At 42.2% G+C, this 27,101-nt stretch overlaps 1 protein-coding gene across 1 annotated transcript in view; it reads left to right on the top strand.

Annotated features, from left to right (window-relative positions):
• AFF4 (AF4/FMR2 family member 4) overlaps positions 1-27,101 on the top strand; it is a 2,373,445-nt gene that overhangs the window by 1,560,648 nt on the left and 785,696 nt on the right. The window contains exon 14 of the mRNA XM_044069901.1: positions 6,330-6,424. Within this exon, the coding sequence (XP_043925836.1) occupies positions 6,330-6,424 (95 nt within the window). The remainder of the gene's footprint in view (positions 1-6,329; positions 6,425-27,101) is intronic.

The raw sequence follows: 27,101 nt of genomic DNA, 5'->3' as shown, positions 1-27,101 counted from the left end.
CACAAATACAATAAAAGCAGCTGAACGAAGCTGGTAAGAATATAACTTTGTATTTTTAGTAATTTATGTGAACACCAGTTTGCTTTGGCATTCATTTCTCCCAAGTGGCCAAAAAAGTTGGCATATTCCAAGATTTGCTGTTGGTCTTCAGTTATACCTAACTTCATGCCAAATATTCTTGTGTCGTCACAGCTAGTCTTTGGAAAATTGGCTTGTCAGAAGTCCTATTGCCATTAACCTGAACTAAAAATACTTAGAACTGCTAATACAAAAAATAGAGCTGTCCTGTCAAACATGGCTTCGTAGATACTAAAGACTGCTGTTTTGGAAGACTACTTATATTGATTGGTCAGTAGTACCGTCTCCTGTATTCATAAACGTGTGGGAAACAATTTCACTCAGATGTTTGATTAACCAGATGTTCATCGTGTTTCACTGTTGCAGTCATTACACTTGGGTTATCCTGCTGGCAGGCTACCCGCAGTCGGCCTGAATTCCAAAGTCCTGGTCCAGCGTCGGTTGCTATCACCTCTTCCCTGATGTCAGTGCACCAGGGGTATAAAAGATGCAGCCGACGCTATTTTCTTCAGTCTTTCTTGCCACGCGGTGCCCGAAGCAAAAGCAGTTTGCAAGTGCCGTTCGGCCGACTCCTCTAAGATTTTCAAAATTGAATTTCTTATCCGAAGTCTTCAATAAAGCTAAGTACCCTATTGGGGAAACTTTTTTCTTGCTCCAGACCGATGTCAGAAAAAGTTAACAATTGTATTTCTTGTGGGAAGCAAATACCTCATAAGGATTTTCATTCTTACTGTATTCCTTGCCTAAGCCATGACCACGACGTTGCTAGTTGTTGGTTTTGTGCTAAATTTAACCAACTATTAAGCGTCGGTACGATTTTGCTTTTCATTACTTTGGCCAAAGGTTTAACTATATAATGCTGTCGGAACAGCAGACAACCAGATTTCATAAAAAGCGCAAAGAAAAAGAAAAGGACAGGCATCTAAGGTCCAAAACCGATGACGAAGCCTCATCTAGGTCAGTCGCTGGTGCTCAGTGAGGCACTTTCACAGCCCCTGACACCTGCTACCTCAGAGCCACAGGCCGCCTCTGACTCCCACGTGGAGACAACTAGGCCTCTGGATACTCAAGGTATTGGGCCTTCGGAAACTAATCCCTCAGATGGGTCCGGAGCCGCTGAGCAGGCATCGGCTTCTGAGGGTTTTTTCAGACCTACACAACTTTATATCAAGCCAACTTCAGCATCTAAGACAAAGACTAAGACAGTTTTAAAAACAAGGAAACAAGTACAACATTCTCCAGGACAGACTTCTAAGAAACATATCCTCAAAATGGCCAAAGACCTAATTACTTTGATCAGGGGTTCCCATCCCCCTCCTGATAAGAGGCTTAGGCAAGACACTGAACATGTTTCCTCTGATCACGTTTCCATTTCCTCTGACTCCTCTTCAGAACAGGGATACTCTCTTCCTCCCTATGAGGATTCTGATGCTGAAGAATCTATCCCTTCAGCTTCTCCTCCTGAGGATTACTCTTTTGGGTAAACCCTGCATACCATGAGGGAGCATTTCCAATGGGAGAGCCAAGATTACTCAGATTCTAAGTAAAGGCTCAGAGACTTTCTTTTACTACCTCAGCACAAACCTCTTGCTATTCCACCTGTTATAGACATTGTAGATGTATTTTCAGAGTCCGGCCTGTCTCCCGACTCTTTACCTCCTGCACCTGTTAAGCCAGACAGATACTACAGAGTTCCAGATTCTCATAAATTTCTATACAAAAACCCTGCTGCTGACCCTAAAACAATTTCTTAGGGTCCTAAAGGGGTCAAGGCTGCTACTGCAAAAAACCCTGTCCCCTCAGATAGAGATTCTAGGGCACTGGACAGGTGGGAGGAAAAAAGTTTACACTTCTGCTACCTTGGCTGTAAGGGCTTTAAATTGTCAGTTGCATATGCTTAAATATCAGCAACATTTAATGTCTCTGCTAAAACAGAAAATGTTGACAAATTCTGAATGTTCTGAGAACAAGGAAATGCAGGATTTATTGCATGCAGCTGAGCAAGTGGGAAAACATACTTTGCAATGTGGTTATGATTCACTGGAGGTCTCTTGCAGGGCCGCTGTAACAGGTTCTGTCATTAGAAGGCATGCTTGGTTAAAGGAACAGACTCTGCCTGATCATGTTAAAGCAGAATTATTGGATGCTCCATTACAGCATGATACTTTGGTATTAAGGCAGAAGAGGTGTTGAAGAAAATGGAGGATAAAGCTAATTCTATGCAGACCGTAAAGGATTTCTTACAGGTACAGCCACCCAGATTTGCAGGAACTGGCCTTCTAAGAATTGGTCCTTTCCCGTGTCAGGCAGACCACAAAAAGGGAGATACAGATGCCCTAGAGGCAGACAACAGCCGCAGGGCTCATACAGGCCCAAACAGTGGGGTGCTTCTACCTCCAAAAGCGGAGAAGACAAATCACAGCCATTTAGGAAACAGTCCCAATGACTTCCCTCTGCCAGTGCCAAGCATTTATCTTTTGGCAGCACCCTTAGGGGGAAAGCTAGCACTTTTTTCACAAAATTGGCACATGATCACCCAGGACAAATGGGTCTTAAATTTAGTCTCTCAGGGCTACAGGTTCCACTTTCACACCCTTCCAAAGGCAAAAGGTATGCCAGACCTGCCACACAATCGATGGGCAGAGGCACAAAAACAAGTTTCATCTCTCATGGATATGAGGGCTATTCAGCCAGTGCCACAACAAGAGCAGGGACAAGGATTTTACTCAAGACTTTTCTTAGTACCAAGAAACGACAAAGCATGGAGACCAAATCTGGACCTGTCTATTCTAAATACTTTTCTGGACGTTCCGAAATTCAAAATGTTGACTCTGCAGCAGCTTCTGCCCATGCTGGGCAAGAAGGCTTGGCTTGTAACTTTTTGGACCTCAAAGAGGCATACTTGCATGTCCCAGTCAGACGGTCTTGCAGAAGATACCTCAGATTCATAGCTGGCTCAATGCACTACCAATTCTCTGCACTGCCCTTTGGCGTATCTACTGCACCCAGGGTCTTTACAAAATACCTGGCACCAGTAATTGCATTTTGCAGACAAAGAGGAATTCAAATATATCCCTACTTGGACGACTGCCTTATTCAAACAGAGACCAAAGACATTCTACTAAAGCATCTGGCGTTTGTAAAAAAGATTACTAATTTGCCTAGGGTACACAGTAAACGAAAATAAATCAAAACTAGTACCCTGTCAAGAGAGAATATTCCTGGGTGCAAGCTTAAGTACAACTGCCCAGATGGCTTATCTCACGCCAGACAAACAAAGGCAACTGACTTCTTACTTCGAAAGCATGGCAACAAAGACCCAGTTATCTGCAAGAAAAATTCTGCAGGCTCTGGGCTACATGGCATCCTGCATTCTGCTAATTCCATATGCAAGACTGCATATGAGGAAACTACATTGGTATCTAAAAAGTGTTTGGACTCAACATTGCCACAGCCTGGAATCATTAATTTCACTCATTCCCTTGCCTGCAACAGGAGTTTGGATGGTGGGCACAGGCCTGTCACCACAACAAGGGACAGCCATTCACTTTACCCACAGCCAGGTAAACACTAGCAACAGATGCATCAAATTATGCCTGGGGGGCCCACATGGCAGGAAAATGTATTCAGGGCACATGGCCCGCAAGCCAAAGGCATCTTCACATCAATCAAAAAGAGATGCTAGCTGTACAAAATGCCCTGACCACCTTCAGGGACCTACTTCATCCAGGAGAGCTGCTGATAGACGGACAACACCACAGTCATGTGGTACATAAACTAGCAGGGGGGCACCCATTCCTACCCCCTCTGCAGACAAGCCATGATTTTGTGGAACACAGCATTTACTTACCAAGTACACCTGCAAGCACAATTCCTGCCAGGAAAAACAAATGCTCTGGCAGACTAAGCAGAAACCTCATGGATTCTCACGAGTGGAAACTAGATCCACAAATCTTCAACATAAGGAAATGGGGATGCCCAGACATGGATCTTTTTGCCTCCCCTCACAACTGCCAACTTCAGAGATTCTGCACAAGGACTTATCACAAACCAGCATGGAAAGTGGATGCTTTGTCATTCAGCTGGAACAACCTTACAGTATATGCCTTTCCTCCACTGCCTCTCCTCCCCAAGGTACTCCTAAAGGTCAGACAAGAGAAGCCACAAATGATACTGATTGCCCCAGATTGGCCACGCCAACACTGGTACCCAATCCTAAGGAGCTTGTCTCAAGGCCCAGCCTGGACATTGCCTCAAATTCCTCATTTACTGACCCAACAAAACAATCAGATCCTGCACAGCCAACTCAGAACCCTAAATCTAGCTGCATGGCAGATAGTGTAACCATTCAGAATACACCTCTCTCTAAAGCGGTTATAGATGTTATTTTGGAGGCCAGGAGGCCCAGCACCAGAAAATCTTATGCAGAAAAATGGAAGAGATTCTATGCTTGGAACCAGGCACAAGGAATTGACACGCTTGTTCGAAATGTTCCTTAGATTTTACAATATCTAACTGTGATTCTGGACAAAGGCCTATCCTTCTCATCAATTAAGATCCACGCGTCTGCCATTTCAGCTCATTACAATATGGACCCACCTATTTTTTCACAACCATTGCTTAGACAGTACCTCAGGGGGGCCAAAAACATAAGACCTCTAAGGAGAGCACCAATACCTGCATGGGACCTCAATTTTGTCTTGGAAAAACTCACACTGCCTCCTTTTGAGCCAGCCAATACAGCTGAGATAAAATTCTTATCATGGAAAACAGCTCTGCTCCTAGCAATAACTTCAGCAAGAAGAGTCTCAGAGTTACAGGCATTAATGGCTGTGGAACCTTTTATTATTTTCCATCCTTACAGGGTTTCTCTAAGGACAAACCCAACATTTATGCCTAAGGTAGTGTCCAGTGTGGCTCTTAACCAAACCATTCATTTGCCTACTTTTTACCCAAACCCACAGAATAAAGGGGAGAGACTTCTGCATTCTTTGGACATACACAGGCAGCTACGCTTCTACTTGGACAAAACTAAAGCTTTCAGAAAGACTGAGCAACTTCTAGTGGCATATGCTGCAGGATCACAAGGAAAAGCTATCTCTAAGCAAGCTATTTCAAAGTGGATAGGGCACTGCATTCGTTTCTGCTATTCACAACATGGCAAATCAGTGCCTAAGGGCATTAGACCACATTCTACCAGAGCAGCAGCCCCCTCAGCAGCCTTCCTCAGAGGAGTACCAACCAAGGATATTTTGGATGCTGTAACTTGGACTCCAGTGCACACTTTTCCTTAGCACTACCACTTACCTCTTTACTCTAAATCCAGAGCAGGCTTTGCCACTGCAGTTCTGCAGGGCCTTGTAGCCATTCCTAATTCTATTTAGACCCAGCCGCTCAACCTCAGCTTTGGGATTCAACCCAAGTGTAATGACTCCAACAGTGAAACACAATGAACATAGTACAGTTGTGTACCTACCATAAATGTAGATGTTCGAGTGTATTCACTGTTGCAGTCCAGGTTACCCACCCACCATCCCCCTTTCTTTGTTGGGACTTATCTGTTCTTCTCTATTCTATACAACCTATGTGGTGTATTTGCTTGTAGATGAAGGTATTGTGTATTTTAGTGCATGCTTTTATAAGCAATATTTTTTAGCCTACTCTTTTGAGGGCACCTGACATCTGGGGCAAGAAAAACTGAAGAAAATGGCGTCAGCTGCATCTTTTGTACCCCTGGCGCACTGACGTCAGGGAAGAGGCGACAGCAACCGATGCCAGACCAGGACTTTGGAATTTAGGCCAACTGCGGGTAGCATGCCAGCAGGATAACCCAAGTGTATTGACTGCAACAGTGAATACACTCTAACATCTACATTTATGGTAGGTACACAACTGTACTTTGTAATGCATCATCCTGCTGGCTAGTTGCACATTTGTTATTTTTATTGCACAGTCATTTCATGGATTGAGAAATGCAACCATCTACAACATTTGTGTCAGCTAAATTGCACAGAGGTTACTGTCTTTCCAAGGTCTGGGGTTGTAGTACTTTAGGAGGTTATGGTTTGGGTGTTTCATTAGTTTATAATTTTCATGTTTTTGATTTAAGTGGAGCATTGTAAGTTTTTGTGCGTTTGCATTTTAAGATATGCTAGGGTAGTCATTTCACAATAACACTTGATTGTTTAAAACTTACCATTGTTAAGCACAGTCCAGAAATGTAAACTTTTTTTTACTGCTTATTGTCTTAGGAGAAGACTCAAAGCAGCTCAAGTTGTCCTCCTCCTTCCGTATCTTCTGCAGATTGTCCAAAGGCACGAAGGACAAAAATTACATTTGAAGACAGGTGAGAACAGTTCTCTTTTTTCCATGTTATACAAGGCCTTTACTGACCCTTGAACACTCCCTTTTTAACAAGGGAGTATAAATGTTCTTTGTAGTTCATTTTTGCAGTACTGATTCTTGGGATTTCCTACCATCAAGAGCCCCAAGACTGACCCGAATACCAGAACTATCACCTTTTCCTGTGGCCTGGCAGAGTCCCTTCCATTCTGACATGAAGAAAGGGTAGTCTGCAAATCCCTTCTCCAGTTCTTTCTTGCCACAGTTTGATGAACACGTCATTCTCAATTGTGGTCATTGTTTTGCCAGGTTGACCTGAAGCCAAGGACTCAGATAAATATTCATTTAGGGAATTTTTGAGCTTGCTGTTGTGGATGTCATTGCTTAAAGTCAGTAACTTTCTTACTTGTGTGAAGCAAATTCCACTCAGGTTTTCATACATTTTGTCTTTTTTACCTTTGTCTGTTGCACAAAATGATGAATGTTCCGTGTGCGTACTCTTAACTCCAGAACTACTATCAAAGGCATAATCACATCCTTAGAAAAGTGCTTGCAACAGAAATTGTGGAGTTGGCCTAGGCATATTATGGCATCTAGCAGTCCCACATCAGACCTCTGAGAGAAGGAGGCTCATGTTAACGAGAAGAGGAGTACTCAGTCCAACAACATGGTTTCAATGGCCAAAGCCCCCTTCAACTAAAAATTGCTGATGCTGATGATAGTGATGTTTTTTTGCAGCCCCAGTAGATGACAGTTAATGTACCAAAACCCTGGGCACTCTTCAGTGTGGGAGTCAGCACAAAGATATGTTGCATCCACATCTTTGTGAGCTGAAACCACGTTGTCATAGATTGCGCCTAGATTGCGCCTGGGGAAGCTTTGCAGGCCCCAGCGTTTACTGTGGTGACTGAAAGTAATGGTGGCATTCATGTGTTTATTAGAGAAGAGGTCAAGGGGGACCAGATTCAAGTAGCGGCTGCTCACCCTACAACCTGTGGACTTCAAATCAGACTACATACTTTAAATGAGAACTCAAACTACAGGGGGCCAACAGATGATGGTCTGTTGTCCCAGCAACACCTTTCTGGGTCTTAAGCCGAATGCACATTGATCATTTCAGACTGGTGCAGGACTTTATGAAATCTGGGCAGTCAGGACCTAAAAAATACCCTGTTTCAGGAATCTCATCTGCTAAGAGAAAAAAAAGGAGCCATCAGACCAGGGGGAGTCACATTTCTCTGACTCTAAAGTTGTGGAGCTGACTTACTTAGATCAGGTTTCCTCTGTGGCTTTTCTAAACTCAGTTTCTGAGGACACCCTGTCCTCAGTTTTGCCACTTGAGGCCTTGTCCTTTGGGGATAACCTTCACAGAATCCATGCCCTGAGCAGGTAAACAATTTCTCAGCTGCTTCAACCTACATGCCTGGCTCATCCCTCCAGTCATTGACATCCTTGGATGAAAGTATCCATGAAAAATCCTTGCGTCCTCATTCCTAACCCAGCTGTCCTAAGAAGTTAGACCACTTTTAATGTAGCTGTGAGCCCCAATAAACCTGTGTAAGACCCCCTATGGCAGGTCCAGTAGTGGTGTCTTTGGATTCCAGTAAGTTAGCTGATCAGATTGTATGCAGGAATCCAATACCAGATAACAGGGAGGAGGATAGTCATCATTCACGCTGCATCAGTGTTATATGGGTTCTGTGCCTGCATAAAAACCCACACTGGTAGCTTTTCAGGGCTCAGAATCCCCTCCTCTTACTCTCTCTGATAGAAGATTGGCTAAGCCCCTTCTATCAGGGGAAGACCAACTCTGCCACAATTTTATTTTTATTTTTATTTTATTTATTTTGCATTTGTTGACCGGGCTAGTCCAGCTGGATAATTTCCATTTTCAGTGGAGGCCCGGGGAGAAAAGCTCCACAGATTAAAATAAGGTTATAGAGATTAAACAATTACAATAAATGCGTGAGAAACAGACAGTGAGCAACAATGCATACATATTATTTTAGATAAAGTAATACAAAACACATAGTACTAGCTTCGTATTGAGAAAGGCATTAATTGTTTACAGTAATATTATGCGAGAATAGGGTAAATACATATTTTAAAATGTAAATACATAATTATAACAGGCTTTTTTTTTTTTTTGAGAGCAGTAGAAACAGTACAGTCATACAGTTGTAATGTCATTTGTGATGACAGAGAAAGATAGATTTGAAATAAGGAATTCTGATAGTAAAAAGAATAAAGTAGATTAGTCTGGGTTGGTACAAGAGCAAAGCCAGAAGTTGGTTAGATGTAAAAAAAGTTGTTTTTTAAAGAGATGTAAGGAGCCAAGAGCAGTAATGTGTGAGGAGATTATTCCATATTTTGCCTACTGAGTTGGAGAAAAGGCAGTTACCTGCAGAATTTGTGATTCTGGTTGTGTTGACTTGTAGCTTTTGGGCGCAGCTGTTTCAAATTATTATAGGGGTCAAGAGGTTATTAAGAGCAGGTGTCTTAGATGGTTGATATAGAATGTTATGTGTTACTACTAGTTGTTGATAGATGAGTTTATTAGGAAGTTCCAACCAGTGTAACTGTTTTAAGTTTATACAGTGGTGTGTTCTATACTGAGATGCTGTGGCAAAACGTGCTATGTTATGGTAGGATGTAGACAGTTTCCTAAGGTTGGTTTTAGAGGTTAGTGTAAATGGAGGAAGCATACAGTAGGGTAGAGATAAGATGTGATTGTGCTAAGGTGGTTCGTGCTTCTGGAGTAAGGAAGGGTTTAATTCTGTACAGTGAACCGATCTTTTTATTAACTGCTTTTATAGTGTTATTGATGTGATAATCATAGCTGAGATTATTATCAATAGTGACACCAAGTAGTTTAGTAGTAGAGTCAGGGGAGATGAGGGAGTTGTCACTTGCAGTAATAGTAAAGTTTAGTTGAGAAGATTTGTGGGTAGGTGAGAATAGTAAAAGTTTTGTTTTCTTGGGGTTGAGTAGTAGACATCTTTTTGAGAACCACTGTTCGACGGTAGAAAAGGTAGATTGTGTCAGTGACTGGAGTTCAGATTGAGTGGAGGCTGTACAAATAATGGTGGAATCATCTGCATATTGTATACAGGTAGTGTTTTGGATAGATGATTGAAGATCATTAATAAAGATAGTGAATAAGAGTGGGCCTAGTATAGATCCTTGAGGTACTCCTAAAGAGATGGGTAGTAGAGCAGATAGAGAATTTTTCCATAGTACTGCTTGTTGTCGGTTTTCAAGATAGGATGAGAACCAGGTTAAGGAAGAGAATTCTAAGGCAAGGGATTGTAATATGTGAAGAAGAAGTGTATGGTTGACCATGTCGAAGGCTTTAGACAGGTCTAGAAAAAGAGAAGAGGTTAGTTTGTTGTTGTTACGGTTACAGTTGATGACAAGAAGTCAGATATCCATTCTTTTAATGCCAGCTAAAGAACTCTCACAGTTGAATATCCTCAGCAGTATGCATTGGTAGATTACAAATTGCAGACTCATTTAAGATCCCTTTGGGAACTTCCCTTCTTATTTATTACTGTATATTTAAACAAAGTCCCCAAGGCCGTAAAGCAAGTCCCAGGATGCAAGAAGTAATCACTTTAATAGTTGAAAAAAAAATCCGGTTAAATATTTTCATCTTACAGCATCTTTCATTAAGACTTCATCAGAACCTATTGATAGTCTACCACTTCCTCTTTTAAAAAGAAATGAGTCACATGACATAAAATTAGCTTGACAATGGACAAATGTCCTTCAAACCTTTTTAAAGATACAAGATTTAAAAAATCAAAAGAATGCAGTTAATTTAAGTACATTAAAAGACAATACTTGTATATAGAATAAAAATAATACAACCCAAAAGCTTGTTTGCTGTTAAAATGTTAAAAAAACAGGATAATTCATGGGGCTGTGTATTTTAAACGTATGCCTTTAAAACTAGGTTAGTGTGTCCTCCCAGTTACCCCCTCTAGGAGACCTTTTACATTTGTCAGTAGCAAAAAATAGATATTTTAGTTAACACACTGGGATGAATGTTTGTAAAGGGTGTTTCTGTCATCCTTGTTTTTAGTTTCACAAGTATGTTGATAAATTCTTTGTCACAGCTGCCTCTCAATTGCCTACATGAAATACATCACAGGGCAGGCAGGTGACTTAAATATAATACCCATGCACTTTTATAAGAACACACAAGCATGAGGATCTGATTATTTTTGTTTTATTTTTAATTTTTTTTAATATCGTTGCCTCTTCTGTATATGAATACGAGCGTTGAACCAAATGTGTTGGTACATAAATCTTGGGCAGTGGTGTTTCTCCAATTTTTTTTTTTTTTAAATAAAGTCTAAGACATCCATGGAAATTATGTAAGCTGGGTATGACCATTGCTTTAGTAAAATCCATTGCATGTTTGTTCGGTTTAGTCACCTTAGTATATTGTGCGCTTCCTGCTGTTAACAAGGGGACAACTTTCCTGTATGTGCGATTTCATCTTTTAGTCAGTACACTAAGAAAATGGAGTGTTCTCTGTCAATGAACATTTCACTTAATTTAACAAGCTCACCTTTAAACACCTCATCTGCACTTACCAATGTTGATAATATGATCATCTGGCTTTTTACCAGAGTTTTTTTTTTGTTTGCCGTAATGGATGATTGCTATTAAAATATACATAAGCATTTGCATATGTGGGTTTCCTATGGTAGAGCAAAACGTCCTGTTAACATTGGTCCCTATAGACTGTAACAGCTTCAGATAAATGATATACATACCTTGGAAAATTAGTGGTCATTTCTAAATACTTAATTATTAATAGATCACTAGTACCTGACCATAAGAAAAAAGTAATGTAATAAAACCTAAATGCAGTTTGTGTTACTGTACGTAGATGAAAATACAAGTTATTTTCCCATTACCGTAACATACTTACATTTAAGAGTGCACATACAGCTCCTGTAGCAACTCCCTTTGTCTTGTGATAAAGCTCACACTCAAAGTGAAAAACTTATAATCCAGCACATGTTGCGTAAATTGTTCCAATAACTTAATGCAATGTTTGATGAGCTCTTTGTGCCATTAAGAGTCTTGTTAAACCATTCCATCCCTATTTTGCTAGGGATAACTGTAAACAAATTTTGGACATCGCATGTAACCATTACTGATTAAGCCGTGGTGGTGCAGCGGTAGCATTGTCGCCTCACAGCAAGAGGTTCTCCTGTTTGATTCTCGGCTGGACCGCCTTCTGTGTGGAGTCTGCATGTCCTCCCCGCGGTCGAGTAGCATTCGAAAGACATGCGTGAATGGGCTTGCCTTCGTTGAAGGTTGGACGTCGAGCTGGCACCTCAACACTGTAAAAATCTACTGCCAATCATTAGCGGACTGGAGTTCCTCTGTGGCGACCCCTAACCGGGAAAAGCCGAAAGAAAAACAACATGTAACCATTACTGAATATGAGTCCTATAACACTTGTAAAAAGAGCCAAGAGTCTTTCAAGATGTGAGAACTGTCTTCAAAAAAGTTTTTTTTAACTTAACATATTTTGCTAAAGGCTCAGTCTTAGAGCCAGCAGCTGCGACAGTATGTCAGAATGGTGGATTCAGGTTGTCCTTATGCACTTTTGGAATTCTGAAAATTGCTGCAATAATAGATGTTTTGACCTTAAGATAGTGAAATGGCATGCAGTCAATAACTTTTTCATAATATAAGGCCTTCCAGAGCCCAGTCAATAGCTGCATAAGCAGAATTGATCTCATTCTTGAAGATTTTCTGGTAAAAATTAGTATCTGTCAAAAGATAATCCATAATACACACGTAATCAATCTGATCCATTAATACCATCCCACTCATTTTGTCTGGCATTATTATTCTAACAGTTTTATCTTGTGCAAGCTCCTGTAATGCATTTTTCTCTTCCTTGAACAAGTTAAAAAAAAACTGTCGTATTACAATATGTATGTAATTCTGATTCATATAGTTTTTCAGGTAAACCCAAGATTGGATGTATCTGGCTGGATAAACCTATCTTGTATGTACATGTATTATTTCCATACTCTAAACTCAGGTTTAATTTTTGTAACAAAAAGTTTTAGTTCTATAATCTACCAGGTTATCTTTGTGTTTCACTGTTGCAGTCATCACATTTGGGTTATCCCTTCCAGGGTAGCCCTCAGCCGGCCCGAGTACCAGAGACTTAGTATTTCTGCTTCAGTTGCTGTCGCTTGAGGACTGACGTCAGGTCGTTATTGGTATAAAGTAAGGCAGCCGATGCCATTACATCAATTTTTCTTGCCGTGGAGCCCGAAGCAGGAGCAGTTTGCATGAGTGCCGGTCAGCCGCTACCTGAATTTCGTTTCCAAATTGAAGTTGAAGTCTTCTAAAGCCAAGTACCCTGTTGGGGATCTTTTTTTCTTGCACTAACCAACTAATAATTGTCGCGCCTGTGGAAAGCAAATACCACACTGACTTCCACTCTTACTGTGTCACTTGATTAAAGCCCAGACCGTGACGTCCCCCATTGTTGCTTCTGTGCTTTGTTCAACACCAGAACTATCTGTCCTCGGGCCCTTATTGTAGCCAGATATTTTTGTTTACAGTCCTCAAATTCCAATATGGCTTCGGTAAGCCATCCGACAGCAGATCTTCCAAAAAAACGTTGAGATAAAGACAGACTGCACAGGTCCAAACCTATCGACGATGCTTCTGTTAAGCTAGTTGTCAGTCCTCCGGTACTCCAGCGAGGCACTTTCGCAGCCCCTGATGCCCACTTCATTTGATTCGCAGGCCGCTACCGAGACCCTTTCGGAGTCCAGTATGCCACAAAACTCTTCGTCTAAGGATCCTGTGGTCGTCTCTACCTTGGATGGGTTTGGAGCTGCTGAGCAGGCACCGGCTTCCGAGGAAGTCCTTCGCACCACCGATTCTCGACACAAACCGTCTTCTTTCCGAAAACAACAGAGTTCCTTAGGCCCAGGGTTCGAACCACACCCAAAAAAACGACTACCCACTGTCAGGTGCCTGCTACCTTCCCTCAGTCTCAAATCTTTAAAATGGTGGAAGACCTTATCATGATGATCAGGGGAAACCAAGTTACCCCCTCAAAAAGGAAGACAGATCTGTCCCCAGTATTTTTGTCTGAACAAGAGTCTGATGGATTTGATGCATCTAACTATAAGGACATGCAACCCCTCTCCACTTATGAGGATTCTGATACAGAGGAATCCATTCCTTCAGCCTCTCCCCCCAGAGGATTTTTCCTTTGGAGAAGTCCTGCATACTTTAAGGGAGCATTTCCAATGGGAGAGTCAGGACTACCCTCAGTCTAAAAAGAGACTCCGGGAATTCCTAGATCTTCCACAGCACAGACCCTTTCCCATCCCCCCAGTCCTGGATGTGGTGGATGATGTTTTCCTTGAGTCCAGCTTGACTCCTGACACCCTACCTCCTACTCCGAGAAAACCAGACTGGTACTACAGAGTCCCATGACTCTCTCAAATATCTTTTTAAAAATCCAACAGCCGACCCTGAGGTCATTTCTCAAGGGCCAAAAGGGATTAAAGCAACCTCTGCTAAGAATCCCACCCCCTCAGACTGGGATTCCCGAGCATTGGACAGATGGGGTAAAAAAGTATACATCTCAGCTACTCTTGCTGTCAGGGAACTACATTTTCAGTTCTAAATGCTTAAATATCAGCAATATACCTTGGAACTCAAACAAAAAAATGTCTTTCTTTCCTACTTGGGCAGAATCTAAAGATTTACAAGACTTAATGCATTCTGCAAGTCAAGTAACTAAACACACTTTGCACTGTGGTTTTGATGCCCTAAAAGCTTCTTGCAGGGCAGCAGTCACTGGATCTGTCATTAGAAGACATGCATGGCTTAAGATACAACCCCTGCCAGACCATGTCAAATCTAAATTGTTGGATGCCCCCTTGCACAAAGATAACTTATTTGGCACTAAGGCAGAAGAGGTCTTAAAAAAAGATGGAAGAAAAAGCAAAATCTATGCAAACAGATTTCTTACAGGTCCAGCCCCCTAGGTTCAGCAGACATTTTCCCTCCAAGCACTGATCCTTTCATGCTCCGAGTAAACAGGCCCAGCCTAGACGCTGTGGAAACAGACCCCCCCCCCCCCACAGACAGCAGCCCCATGGAATGCAGAGATCTAAGCAGTGGACTACCTCCACTTCAAAACCAGGGAGTTCAAAGCCACCCCCTTATGGTAAGAACTCACAATGACTCCCCTCCTCCCGACCTCCCTTCTGCCCACCTTCACTTACCCCTAGGAGGAAAACTATGCTTTCACTCAAGCACCTGGGCCACCATTACCAAGGACTAGTGGGTTTTTAACATTGTGTCTCAGGGATACAAATTTTCCTTTCACTCCCTTCCAACCACAGAAGGTTTCTCAGCTCTACCACCAAATCAGTGGGCAGAAGCTCAAAAGCAAATCCTTTCCCTACTCTCTTTGAGGGCAGTAGAGCACATTAGAACAGATAGGCCAAGGCTTCTACTCCAGACTTTTTCTGGTGCCCAGAAAAGAGGGCACCTGGCGCCCTGTCCTCGATTTATCCATTCTAAACACCTTCTTGGCGATCCCAAAATTTAAAATGCTCACCCTCCAGCAGCTGCTACCCATGCTCTCCAAGGACACTTGGCTAGCCACCCTGGATCTAAAAGAAGCCTACCCCCACATTACTATCAGGGAGTCATGCAGGAAATATCTCTGCTTCAGGGCAGGATCTCAACACTTTCAGTTCTCTGCGCTTCCCTTTGGCTTATCTACTGCTCCCAGAGTTTTCACAAAATGCCTGGCTCCGGCCATTGCCTTTTGCAGACAAAGAAATATTCAAATTTACCCCCTACTTAGACAACTGCCTTATTCAGGCAGACAGCCAGGAAAAGCTGCTCAAGCACCTGGCTTTTGTAAAGACTCTACTAACCTCCCTAGGGTACACAATCAACGAAAATAAATCAAGACAGGTGCCCACCCAAAGGATAAACTTCCTGGGAGCAAGTCTGGACACAGGATCCCAGATGGCATACCTTACACCAGAGAAACAAATTTTCCTGACCACCTACTTCTCTCAGCTGACCACCAGGCCCCAGCTTTCTGCAAGGAAAATCCTGCAAGTTCTGGGGTTCATGGCATCTTCCATACTCCTCATTCTATATGCCAAACTGCGTATGAGCAAACGTCAGTGGTACCTAAAGAGCCTTTGGTGTCAACACTCTCAAGACCTGGAAACGCTTTTGCCTATAATTCCTTGCATCAGAAAGGAATTTCTTTGGTGGGCAACAGCATGCTCCCACAACAAAGGACTGCCCTCCTCCCCATACCCCGCTGCCCAGACCCCTCACCACCAATGCATCAGACTATACTTGGGGGTGTGCACCTGGACGGCAGGTGCATACAGGGCCAATGGAGCCCACAGCAAATCCCCCTGGACATCAATCAAAAAGATTATGGCTGTGCAGCATGCCTTGATGGCTTTCAAACCCCTTCTCTCTCTATAGGTTCTCTTAATCAAAACAGACAACACCACTTTGATGTGGTACATCAACAAGCAGGGAGCGACTCACTCCTATCCTCTGTGCAGGCTGGCCATGACCCTTTGGGCTCACAGCCTCTTCCATGCAACTACACCTGTTAGCACAATACCTACCAGGTTCTCTCAACTCACTGACAGACCAATTAAGCAGAAACCTTCTGGACCCACACGAGTCACAGCTCAACAGAAGTACCTTCACCCTAATAACTCAGAAATGGAGAACCACGAAAGTTGGCCTCTTTGCCTCCCACACTAGCCATCAGCTCAGCAAATTCTTCACCAGAGAGCATCACTGCATGGCTTGGAAAGTGGATGCCCTGTCCTTCCCCCTGGGTCAGCCTCTCTGTCTGTGCCTTTCCTCCCCTACCTCTCATCCCCAGGGTACTGCTCAAAATAAGGGAGGAAAAACCAAGGACCATTCTTATAGCTTCATACTGGCTCTGACAACACTGGTACCCCTTGGTTCGCATCCTGCCTCCATGGCATCTTTCTCAGATTCCAAACCTCTTTACTCAGAGAAGGGGAATTCATGCATCCCCAATTGCAGACACTCAGTTTGGCAGCTTGGCTTATTCCCTAACCCCAAACCAATCTGCCATCCTCCGTAAACAGGTTCTGGATGTTATCCGTGAGGCCAGATGCCCTAGCACCAGAAAGTCTTATGCAGATAAATGGAAAAGGTTCTGCACCTGGATCCAGGCTAAGCAGGCCAGTACGGTACATCCCTCCATCCCTCTCATCCTGGATTACTTAGCTGACCTACTACACAGTGGGCTATCTTTCTCCTCTATAAAAGTTCATGCCTCTGCTATTTCTGCTCATTTTCCCACTGATCAGCCCCTTTTTCTCACACTCTTTTATCAACAGTTCCTCAGAGGGGCTAGCAACTTAATCACCAGCTTGGGACCTTAACATTGTCTTGGAAAAGCTCACCCCGCCTCCTTTCAAACCAGCTTCTTCTGCAGAGTTAAAATTTTTCTCCTGGAAGACAGCATTCCTTCTGGCCATCACTTCTGGCTATCACTTCAGCCAGAAGAGTCTCTGAGCTGCAAGCACTCATGGCTGTGGAACCCTTCATCATCTTCCATGCAGACTGGGTATCCCTCAGAACTAACCCATCCTTCATGCCCAAGGTGGTTTCCAGTGTGGCTCTCAACCAATCCATTCATTTGCCCACCCTGTTTCCTAATCCCCAGAACAAGTGGGAAAGGATTCTTCACACTCTAGATGTGTACAGACAGCTCAGATACTGTCTAGACAAGACTAAATCCTTCAGAAAGTCTGATCAATTGCTGGTTAGCTTTGCTACATGGGCAGAAGGCAAAGCCATCTCCAAACAAACCATTTCCAAATGGATAGCACACTGCATCCATTTCTACTACAAACAGCATGGTAAGTCTCCCCCCAAGGGGGTCTGGACACACTCCACCAGAGCAGCCTCCACCTGTGCAGCTTTCCTCAGTGGAGTCCCCACCTAGGACATCCTGGAGGCTGCCACCTGGACATCTGTTCACACCAGGGGTGTAGCTAGGATTTTCAAATTTGTACTCACAGCTCTCAAACTGCTACCCCCCCCCCCTCCCCAGCCAAGCTATGGCCATTCTCGTAATTCACGGTTTGCTCTTTTAGTGTCGATGAAGAGGCATTCGCTGTAATGCCTCTTCAGTAATACAATATAAATTCACTCAAACTCGGTTTTTTGAATTGAAAATTAACCTGAAATGTCAGTTCTTTGAAAAATGCAGCATGGTAGTTAGGGTAGAGAATTTATGCTTTTGTTTTCTATAACTAAGGTACAGGTTTTGAGCTTGAGTAAATTACTAACCACCTGCTACCCCTAACTAGGATGTTTCATTCACACACACACCCCTACCTACCTCTTAGTGCAAGAAATATGGACAAAGCCTAAAATAAACAGGGACAGATATTAAATAATGCTCTCGTGAACTTAGAAAGTTGCTAGAATAACAGGATTTGTGCTAGTATGAGAAAGTTGCTAGAACAGGATTTGTGCTAGTATGAATTTTTCTAAAGGACAGGCACGAAGTCTGAGGTGAGGCTATGATTAAACATGACACTTAGGTGAGGTGCCAGTTCATTTTGTAGTTCATGTAGTACACAGCCTGGGATGTCATCTGGTCCCATGGGTGCTGTATTCTTAGCTTTGGAGAGTGCAGTTTCTACCTGTGTGGCCGTGATTACCAGAATTTGGCAATCTTTTGGTACTGAGATGGCCCCTTTAGTGGGTGAGAGGGGGGTGATGTTGGCACTAAATCGATCTGCCAGGATATTGGCAATATCCTTGGGATCAGTATATTTAATGCCATTCTGTTGTAGCTCACAGCAGATCTGAGCATTGCCATTTAGATTCTTGACAACTATAGAATGCCTTGTGGTTGTCTTTGGAATCTTTGGCAGTTTTATTTTCGTAACTAGCTTTTGAGGATTTTATGAGGGATCTCAGCTTCTTACTGAGGCTGGTGAGGGAGTTTTTTGCATCCTGGGATTTTCCTCTTTTCTGCAACAGTTTCTTCCTTCTGTTGTGTAGTTTGTTTATAGCAGGGGACCACCAGATCAACTTCCTTTTTTTGGAGAAGAGCATCTTGGTTGTATTTGGGATGGCATGATTCATGCACGAGTGGATGTGCTCGTACAGTGCCTTAGTGTAGGATTCTGCAGTCGAACTTTCAGATCCTGTCTGCATGGGTGTCGTGAAGTTTGTCACTTCTGACTTCAGTAGCATGAAGTTGGCTTTGGAGAAGTTTTTTAAGGAGGTTTCCTTACTGGGGGGTGGGGGTGGGATGTGGATGTCAAGGGTGATTTGCTTATAGTCAGACCTGACCAATGAGGAGGTGACCACTGGTGTGGAGCATCTATCTCCCATGTTGGTAATGACCAGGTATAGGATATTGGAACCCCGGTGGGACAATGGATTAGTTGATCAGACCGTTGGAATTTATGAATTCCAAGAACCGTTGGGAAAAGGAGTTGGTACCCGAGTAGTTTTCCCAGTTAATGGCAGGGTAGTTGAAATCACCCAGTATTAGGGTGTTTGGTTGTATCTTAATATTTTTTCAGTATGTTTAGAAAGGTGTAGTGAGAATCTTGGGGCATGGTGTTGGTGGGGGATCTGTAGCAAGCTACAATTTGGATTGCAGTCTTACCTAGTGTTAGTTGTACCTGGAGAATTTCAGATGCATTGTGTTGGGCAACTAGCCTGGAGGTGTGAATATCCTTGGTGACTATGGACACTCCTCCACCTTTAGTGTTTTGGTCTTGGTTTTCTGGCCGAAAAGTGTGGTAAGAGTTGTAGCCTGGTATTGGAGGGGTGCTCTCTGGAGCCTTGAACCAGGTCTCGGTTACTGCACAGATATCGATGTTCTCCATTTTTAGGAGTGCCGAGAGAGAGAGCATTTTGAGGTTTAGACTTCTAGCATTGAGTAGCATTATCTTCAGATTTTGCATGCTTGTATCTGTTACGGTGGTGGTTTTATCCTTTGAACCTTGCCTAAAAAAGGCACTATAGGGGTGGCAAGAGCTTTAGCCAGTAACCTGAATCCCAGGGGTGACAGGTACAGACCATCTCTGATAAAGTATCTTGGTTTGTTGATCATGTCTTCCCAGGCAGACAAATACTGGATTCCCCTTTGAATGACACCAGAAGCTTAGCCAACTGTTGATACATTCATTTTGTCCTTATACTGTGGTATCATTCTGGGTGAAGGCAGGATGCTACTCAGGGCTAGGGTCATACCTGCCTGGGCCACATGATCCAAGAGCTCTTCCATGTCTTTTTTCATGTAGTCCAGGGAGGTACGTCTCAAGTCATTCACTCCAGCATGGACAATGACAGAGTCGTATTTGTACTTGTTGTGGAGTGACTTGAGTGCATGCGTTGTGGCAGATCCTGGCACCCGACAGGCAGCTGACTGTAATTTTCTCCTTGTTCAGCCTGGTGAGTGGGACATCATTGTGCCTGACTGTAGAGTCACCTATGACTTAAGTGTTGGGTACATTGTCTTGCCTTAGGGGCTGTTGTTGGGTGGCACACTGGTGTTGTGAGCTATGTGTCACTTTGGTTGTGACTGGTGTTTGTTTGCGTTTCAACTTTGGAGGTCCTTGTTGCTTGGGCAGGTTAATGTTAAGGGCCTCCGCATATGTGGGTTTAGTGTTGCTATGTGTGGGTGTTGATGGTGTGGATTTTGAAGGGCTATGAGTTGCTTGAGGTGTAGTGCAGGTGTTAACCTTCTCCTCTTGACTGTCTAGCACAATCTTGGCCGGAGAGAGCTTTGCTTCCAGTTTGGCTATGTAAGTGCATCTCTCGCAGGTTGTAGTGTTGGGTGGTAGGAGGAGAGGATTGTCTGTGTACATGAGGCAGTTGCCGCATTGCCCCAGTATGCCCAGATTCACCAGGTGGACAGGAGAAATCACCGGAAGCTGACCCTTGGACATGCCTGTTTAGGTGCTTTTTTTGTAAAGTTTAAGAGCCGTTTTCCCTTACCTTTGCAAGGTACTTTGCAGTTATAGCCTGTTTAGTGCCTACAATTAATTTCTCCTTATTGACAAGGAGAGTTGAGTGCTTGTATCAGTTTCAGGCTTCCTAGTGCTTTCCAGCAGGTTCTAGAGCAAGTGCTAGTCACAGGGGTTCAGATTTTAGTGCTACTACTGAGAAACCAGCTAGTTCTAAGGGAAAATTTGAAGAGTAGACTTTCTGGCACCTGGAATACTTTAACTGTAGCCTCGCAGTGCTGCACGATGCAAAAAATGTGCACACACATTTTTAAGCCAGAAAGTTGAAAGGGATAGAAATCAGCCCAAAATGGCTAATAAAATTACAATTTCAGAGCTGGAAACCACTCCTCTAGCGTTAGATAGGCAGTACAATACTCACCACTCCCACTGGTAAGCAGTAGGACTTCCCTCTACCACAGCAAGGTCTGGATAGCTCTGAACACAGAAAATAAAATCCTGAGACAAGCAAAGCCTGGGATCTGGACTGGCCTTAAAGGTGGGAAACGAGCAAACAAGATAGTATTTCTTTTGTTGAAACAGGCTAAACAATGCAATAATACAGTAAATAAACACAGAAAAGGCTAACACACTTGAGTGTGTAGTCCTAAACAGTAAATGCAATTAAAACTCTACAAAATTAGCAGTTTAATACTTTTTAAATGAAGCAAGGCAAGTGCACAACTGAAAAACGATTTAAGAGGCAGTAATACAGCAGAATAAGTAGCTAGTCTACGTATACAAAAAAGTCTATATATAGAGAAAAGCAGCTAAACCACACAAACAGTTCAGATGCAGTGCAACCTAGAGCACTTGAGTTGTGGCAATATTAAGGCAATCACAGTTATAATAAATGCTCTAAAATATACTCTAAAATTGGGAAAAACACCTCTGTTTGTAGGCTTTTTAACATTTGCTAATCTTGCCACAGTTTGACATTGTTCTGATGGCATTGCTTTATCTGACCCTCTGACAACTTATTGTTGCCTTGTGACCTGGCACTTGGCTACTCCTTGTCTATGTCTGCTGACTGTACCTTGCCACTTATGCCTCAGCTACTTGCCTTTCCTGGTCTTCAGTATCTTGTGTAGACAATGCCTTCACACCAGCCATCATAAATGTGACCTCCAAAGTTTGTGCTGAAATTATTTTTGTAAAAGTCCAAACCTTAAGTTCTAACTCATTCACATTCTTAGGAATCATTGTTCTGCAAGGCTAGAACAGGACTTAAAGATAAGGACATTTCATATCTGATGTATAATTTTATAACGTAACCTCCATATCTAAGTATATTTGGCTACTTGACCAATTCATGTGATTTATTAAAGGTCATTCCTAGAAAGAGATCATATTTAACCACTGCCTTACCCATTTAACAGAGGAAATAAACAAAATAAACACATTCTATGAATAGCAGTAACTGTGAGAGCAGAGTAACATTTTGAGGTAACGAATCATATAAGTAAAAAGTGTGATAAACTAGCCCAAGTACTAGACTTGTTGTCATGAACTTGGAGACTTAAACAGTCTGGGGCTTTTCAGGGCAAACTGATTCTCAGGACTTCCTGATAGTTCTTACAACATTACATTCCTTTGATTGGGTCACTGTCGGTCAAGATGCCAGAATAATGCAAACAGTAAAAACATAATAAACTGCCTAACACTCTTGAAATTGCAAACTGGAATTAAATGCAATATTTGCAAGCAGCTTTGCACGCTCTTCTACCACTTCAGGTTTCATCAGCTACCACATCTTCAGGATATTGGAGGAGACAAGGAGATCAAGGCACCCAGTGACAACTCAGTATGAGGTACTCAAAAGTGTGTGTGTGTCTAATTTATTTCAGTTTCTTGTAAAAATAAATATGCAAAACCATACTTTTCAGATGAAATATGCTACCTGGGTTAACAACTGGATAAATACAGATGAATTCTGAAGATACAGAAGCTTGCATGTAAAAACTATGCAAATATGATTTTTTTAATTTCATTTCAGTTTCAACAGTGCTATTTTCATTTTGTGTAAAACTAAAACTGAACTATTCGTAGCAAAGGAGAAAATGATGACTGAGTTTAAAAGTTCATTAAATATTTGATGAAACCTCAAGTAGTGAAGGCTTTCAGAGCCCCCAGAAATTCTTTACTAGAAATAACAAGTTGGCAGCTATATAGCCAGGAGCTGACTTTCGATCACATACTTTGTAGTTCTGCTGGTCTATAAGCATGGTAGCAAAACAAGAGACGTGATTCAGTTACAACTCAATGTGTTCATAATAAATTGTAGCCTGGCCCCTGAAACTTGAAAAGCCATGGAACAGCAGCTTCTCACTTGTGTAACTAGGTTTCTGCACTACAGTACCTCTGAAATTCTTACTGTTGCCTCTTTACCTAATTAATTGTCCTGGCATGACCTGTTGCAACACTAGGTGCTTCTTTCTTGGTGCTATACCTAAAGCTTACCACTATCTCATATAATAAATAAATGGTCACATCTTCAGAAAGTATGAGAATACTCGCTGAAATCCTCCATCAACTCCTATATTATTAACTTTATCTCCTGTCAAGCAGGAAATGTCCATCTTCACTTCTCTGGAAATTCTTAGACACTCACTGCTACTATACAAACAACAGAGACTGGAAGGAACATACTTTTGTTAAGCAAACCAGTACTCCAAAGTGGACCTACCCTCAGCCTTGACTCTCTTTACTTTCCCCAAGAAAATTAAGGTTTACTAGTCTTCTTATGGTGTCAGCTGTAGATAACTGCCTTGCATAAATTTCTATTATTACAGTTGTCTGCTGTAACTTGTAGGGGCACTTACAAAACTGTTAAAGAAGCAGTTCCCTGTTGTAGTTAATTTTTTCTGCATGACATTCTTGTTTGTGGTACATATGGAGTTCTGGATGATTTCACTATGTTTTTTTTAAAACAACAAGGCCTGCAGAATAGTCAACAGGATAAAATTTCATAGCAGTCAGTTCAAGTAAACAATTTTTTGAAAACTTGTACTCAAACTTGTACAGTTTACTGATGAATACAGCACACTATAAGAGTCAACAAAATTGTTTTTACAAGAGTCAAACCCCTACACCCCACCACCACCACTTGGGAGGTTTACCTGTATGCTCTCTTACTTTACTCAAACTCCAGAGTTGCTGCACCTTAGATAAAGGGCAGTGATATAGACCTAAAACAGCTTGTATCTTATTTCTTCTATGCGATTATTGTTTTTCCAAGTGACTGTGATCTCAGAGAACACAGACTCACTTTGAGCACTTCTACTACTCTCTTGAATAAACTAAGCATTAATTAAGCATTAATATAAAAGCAACCATCCCCTGAGCAATAAAGTTTAAGTAAGTATGACTCTTAAAGTGATCCATCATTCAAGCAACTGGACACCCACCCACAACATGTTGCTAATACCTTGGCCACTTACCAGCTAATCAGTAGGTGGTTTCACTGAAATGCTTTACTGGTTTGCTTAAAACTCCAGGTGACACTGATGTTCCCTTTACAGAAGAATCATTGGGTGGAAGGAGTTAGGGTGTCAAGAGAAATAGTAAATCACTATTTGGTAGGGTGAAATATGCTCAGTAACATAGTGTGTGATATATTGCAGATATTATTTTCCAGTTTCATTCTCTGATATCCCAAGTAGCAATATATTTAGTAATATTTCATCATCAAAGTCATGGCTTTTTTGTATCTTCAGAAGCTTTTAGTGGATGATTTAAGTGCATATTAGATGTATAGATAGACAGATAGATAAATGTATATGCATACAGGTTCATAGGTTGGTACTGGGCTATCTGCCCGAAGGCATATATTAGCCCAGCCACATTGTGCGGTATTCACCGCCCCATTAGTAGTTCCCTAGACCCTTGTACTAGCAGCTAGTACCCTTGGCCCCTATCTAGTAGTGCTGTTGGTGTGATCCCCGGTGTGAAATTTCTGTTACTCATCCACTCATCAAGGTTCCTCTTAAAGAGTGATAGTGAGGGGCTCTGCCTTATGTAGATCGGGACCCTGTTCCATGGTAAGGAAGTCTCTGCGAAGGGAATCTATCCCTCCAGCATGTTCTATTCATTGTTGTGTTGAGGTTTATATCCCTAGAGCATGTAGCTCGAGTAGATTTGGTTTTGCTAAGAGGGAGCATGTTCAACAGTTCTGGGTTGGACATGGCTCTGTACGTTAAACAGAGATCGCCTCTGAGAAAGCAGTATGCAACAGAGAACAGTCATAGCTTTTTCAATCATGCTGCATACGGCAACTGTTTGAGGCCAGTAATCCTCTTGGTTAGGTACCTCTGTGGTCTCTCCAGCTGCTGGAGATGTCTAGCCAGGTACATTCCAAATGGTGTACTGTATATACAGTACATATGCATAAGTATAAGCAATCATAGAAAACACAGATGGATGAATCCCAAAACACTGAATACAAATGACTGAAACATCAGTTCATAGAAACATCACTTAGCAGAATCCCACTAAAATCATAAAAGCAGCACAAATAGATGAAGCCTTGACTATGCCCCTGATGACCCAAGTTCAAATAACAGCTCAGGTGCTAGAATAGCTAGGCAGGGGAGGATAGAAGTGAGAGGTGTATGGTATGCCCATCCTGAAGAGAATGTATGGTGCTTCCCAGCCAGCTGGATTTGATGCTATTGTGCAAATAGAGGCTTGCAGGGGCACAGAGCCAGAATCAAGGAGAACTTGGGGTGTGGCTACTCATCTTAGAAGCCATTGCTGTTGTAAGCATGCGTAAAGGAACATACATCCAGAGATAGAAGGGTGTAGGTAGTCCTTGCAGGGCTGCAAGTACCCACCTCAACTACCAGGGCGTGGGGTTAGGGTCTACAACAGTTGTCAGGATGCTAGCAAGATCACTATCAACCCCTGTGGATACCTATATGATAGCCCGTCTGAACAGCTGTCACCCATACTCTACTACATATGATTCTAGTGGGAGGGGGGCAAATGGGCTGAGTCAAACTGGGGGGGCTTGATGTTTTGCAGTTACTGGGATCAACATGTTTCCTAAAAAAAACTGGACTCAAATTTTCTAGAAATAGATAATTATGCATACCTTAAAACAGATCCACCACCCAAAAGAAAAGTTTCAAAAGAGTTTTTACAAGGGTACATATCCATAAGGGAGGGGGTCATCCCTCCTAATCCCTTACTTAAATATACTAACTTCAGTAGTCACACAGCAACAAAGAAATATGCTACAAAATGAATCACTGTCAGTCTGTAAATAGGAACCCTAATCAGTAGTGATAGTGAACAGATGACTCCTATTGCTGTGTTTACAAATGACAAGCTTCAGCATTCTTTATGCATTTCTACTTGTTTACAGAAGTGTGTGTACCCATGCTAGATTCAGCTTAATGCTGTTTCCACCAATTAAGTAGTCTGTTAATTGAGGTTTTAACCATTTATGCATATATATATATATATATATATATATATATATATATATATATATATATATATATATATATTTAGAAACATTATGTATATGATATGGTGCAGTTTTAAGCTGATACTTAGGACACAGGCATAACACATTATATTTTCGCAACCATGCATCACCCAGTGAGGGGAGGTCAAAGCTGCATATTAATTACAACTTCAGATTTTTTTTCCTTTATTCGTGGGTTAATTTCCAGTTTCTTTGGTATCTCTAACTATAGCACATTAGATGGATCCAGTTAAACTCAAACAGTGTCTTGTTTGTTTTAAGGTAGCATTTCTATAGCTGGTGCTGGTTGTGTATGGTATATTAGTAAAAACGTTTGCGTCTGGCTTCAGTATTGGTTACCCCTGAGTCGCTACTCCTTTGTTTCTGTGAGCTGTCTGGCTAACATTTCTGACATAAACAGGTGCTTAAAATTTGTAAACACACATTTACTTCATTTGCGAGAGAGATTGTAAACACACACTCCATTTGTCCGATAATCCATTTGTACACACTTACTTCAATTGCGGTAATCCATTTGCGAGAGATTCCCGCTCTGGACATGATGTGAGCTCACTTCCTTTAAGGTATCCTCCTCACTTACTTCAATTGCTTGCGAGAGAGATTGTAAACACACACCAATTGCTTCCGAAGTTCCGATAATCCATTTGCGAGACTGGACATGATGTGAGCTCACTTCCTTTAAGGTATCCTCCTTAAAGGAGCCAACACCCTTTAAATACGTACGTTTTTTTTTTTTTTTCAAAAAAGCTACCCCCTTCTAAAAAAGTTGTACTGAAATCAGTACAGTGCGTATGCCTCCCGACGTCCCTGGTTCACACTTTTACCAAGCATTACCACCTGTCTCTCTTCTCCAAATCCAGGGCAGGGTTTGCCCCTGCAGTCTTGCAGGGCATCCTAGCCAGCCCCTAGCTTCCTTGACTGCCACCACCCATTTCCTCAGCTTTGGGAATCTACCCAAATGTGATGACTGCAACAGTGAAACACGAAGAACATAGTACAGTTGTGTACAGTTACCATAAATGTAGATGTTAGAGAGTATTCACTGTTGCAGTCCTGGTTTCCCTCCCTCCATCCCCCTTTTTTCTCTTTCTGTTTACCATTCTTCCTTGTTGTTCTCC

The sequence above is a fragment of the Protopterus annectens genome, chromosome 4.part0, assembly GCF_019279795.1.
Source record: "Protopterus annectens isolate FY-2018-M chromosome 4.part0, PAN1.0, whole genome shotgun sequence".
NCBI classification, from domain to species: domain Eukaryota; kingdom Metazoa; phylum Chordata; order Ceratodontiformes; family Protopteridae; genus Protopterus; species Protopterus annectens.
This window is presented reverse-complemented; position numbering and strand designations above follow the sequence as displayed.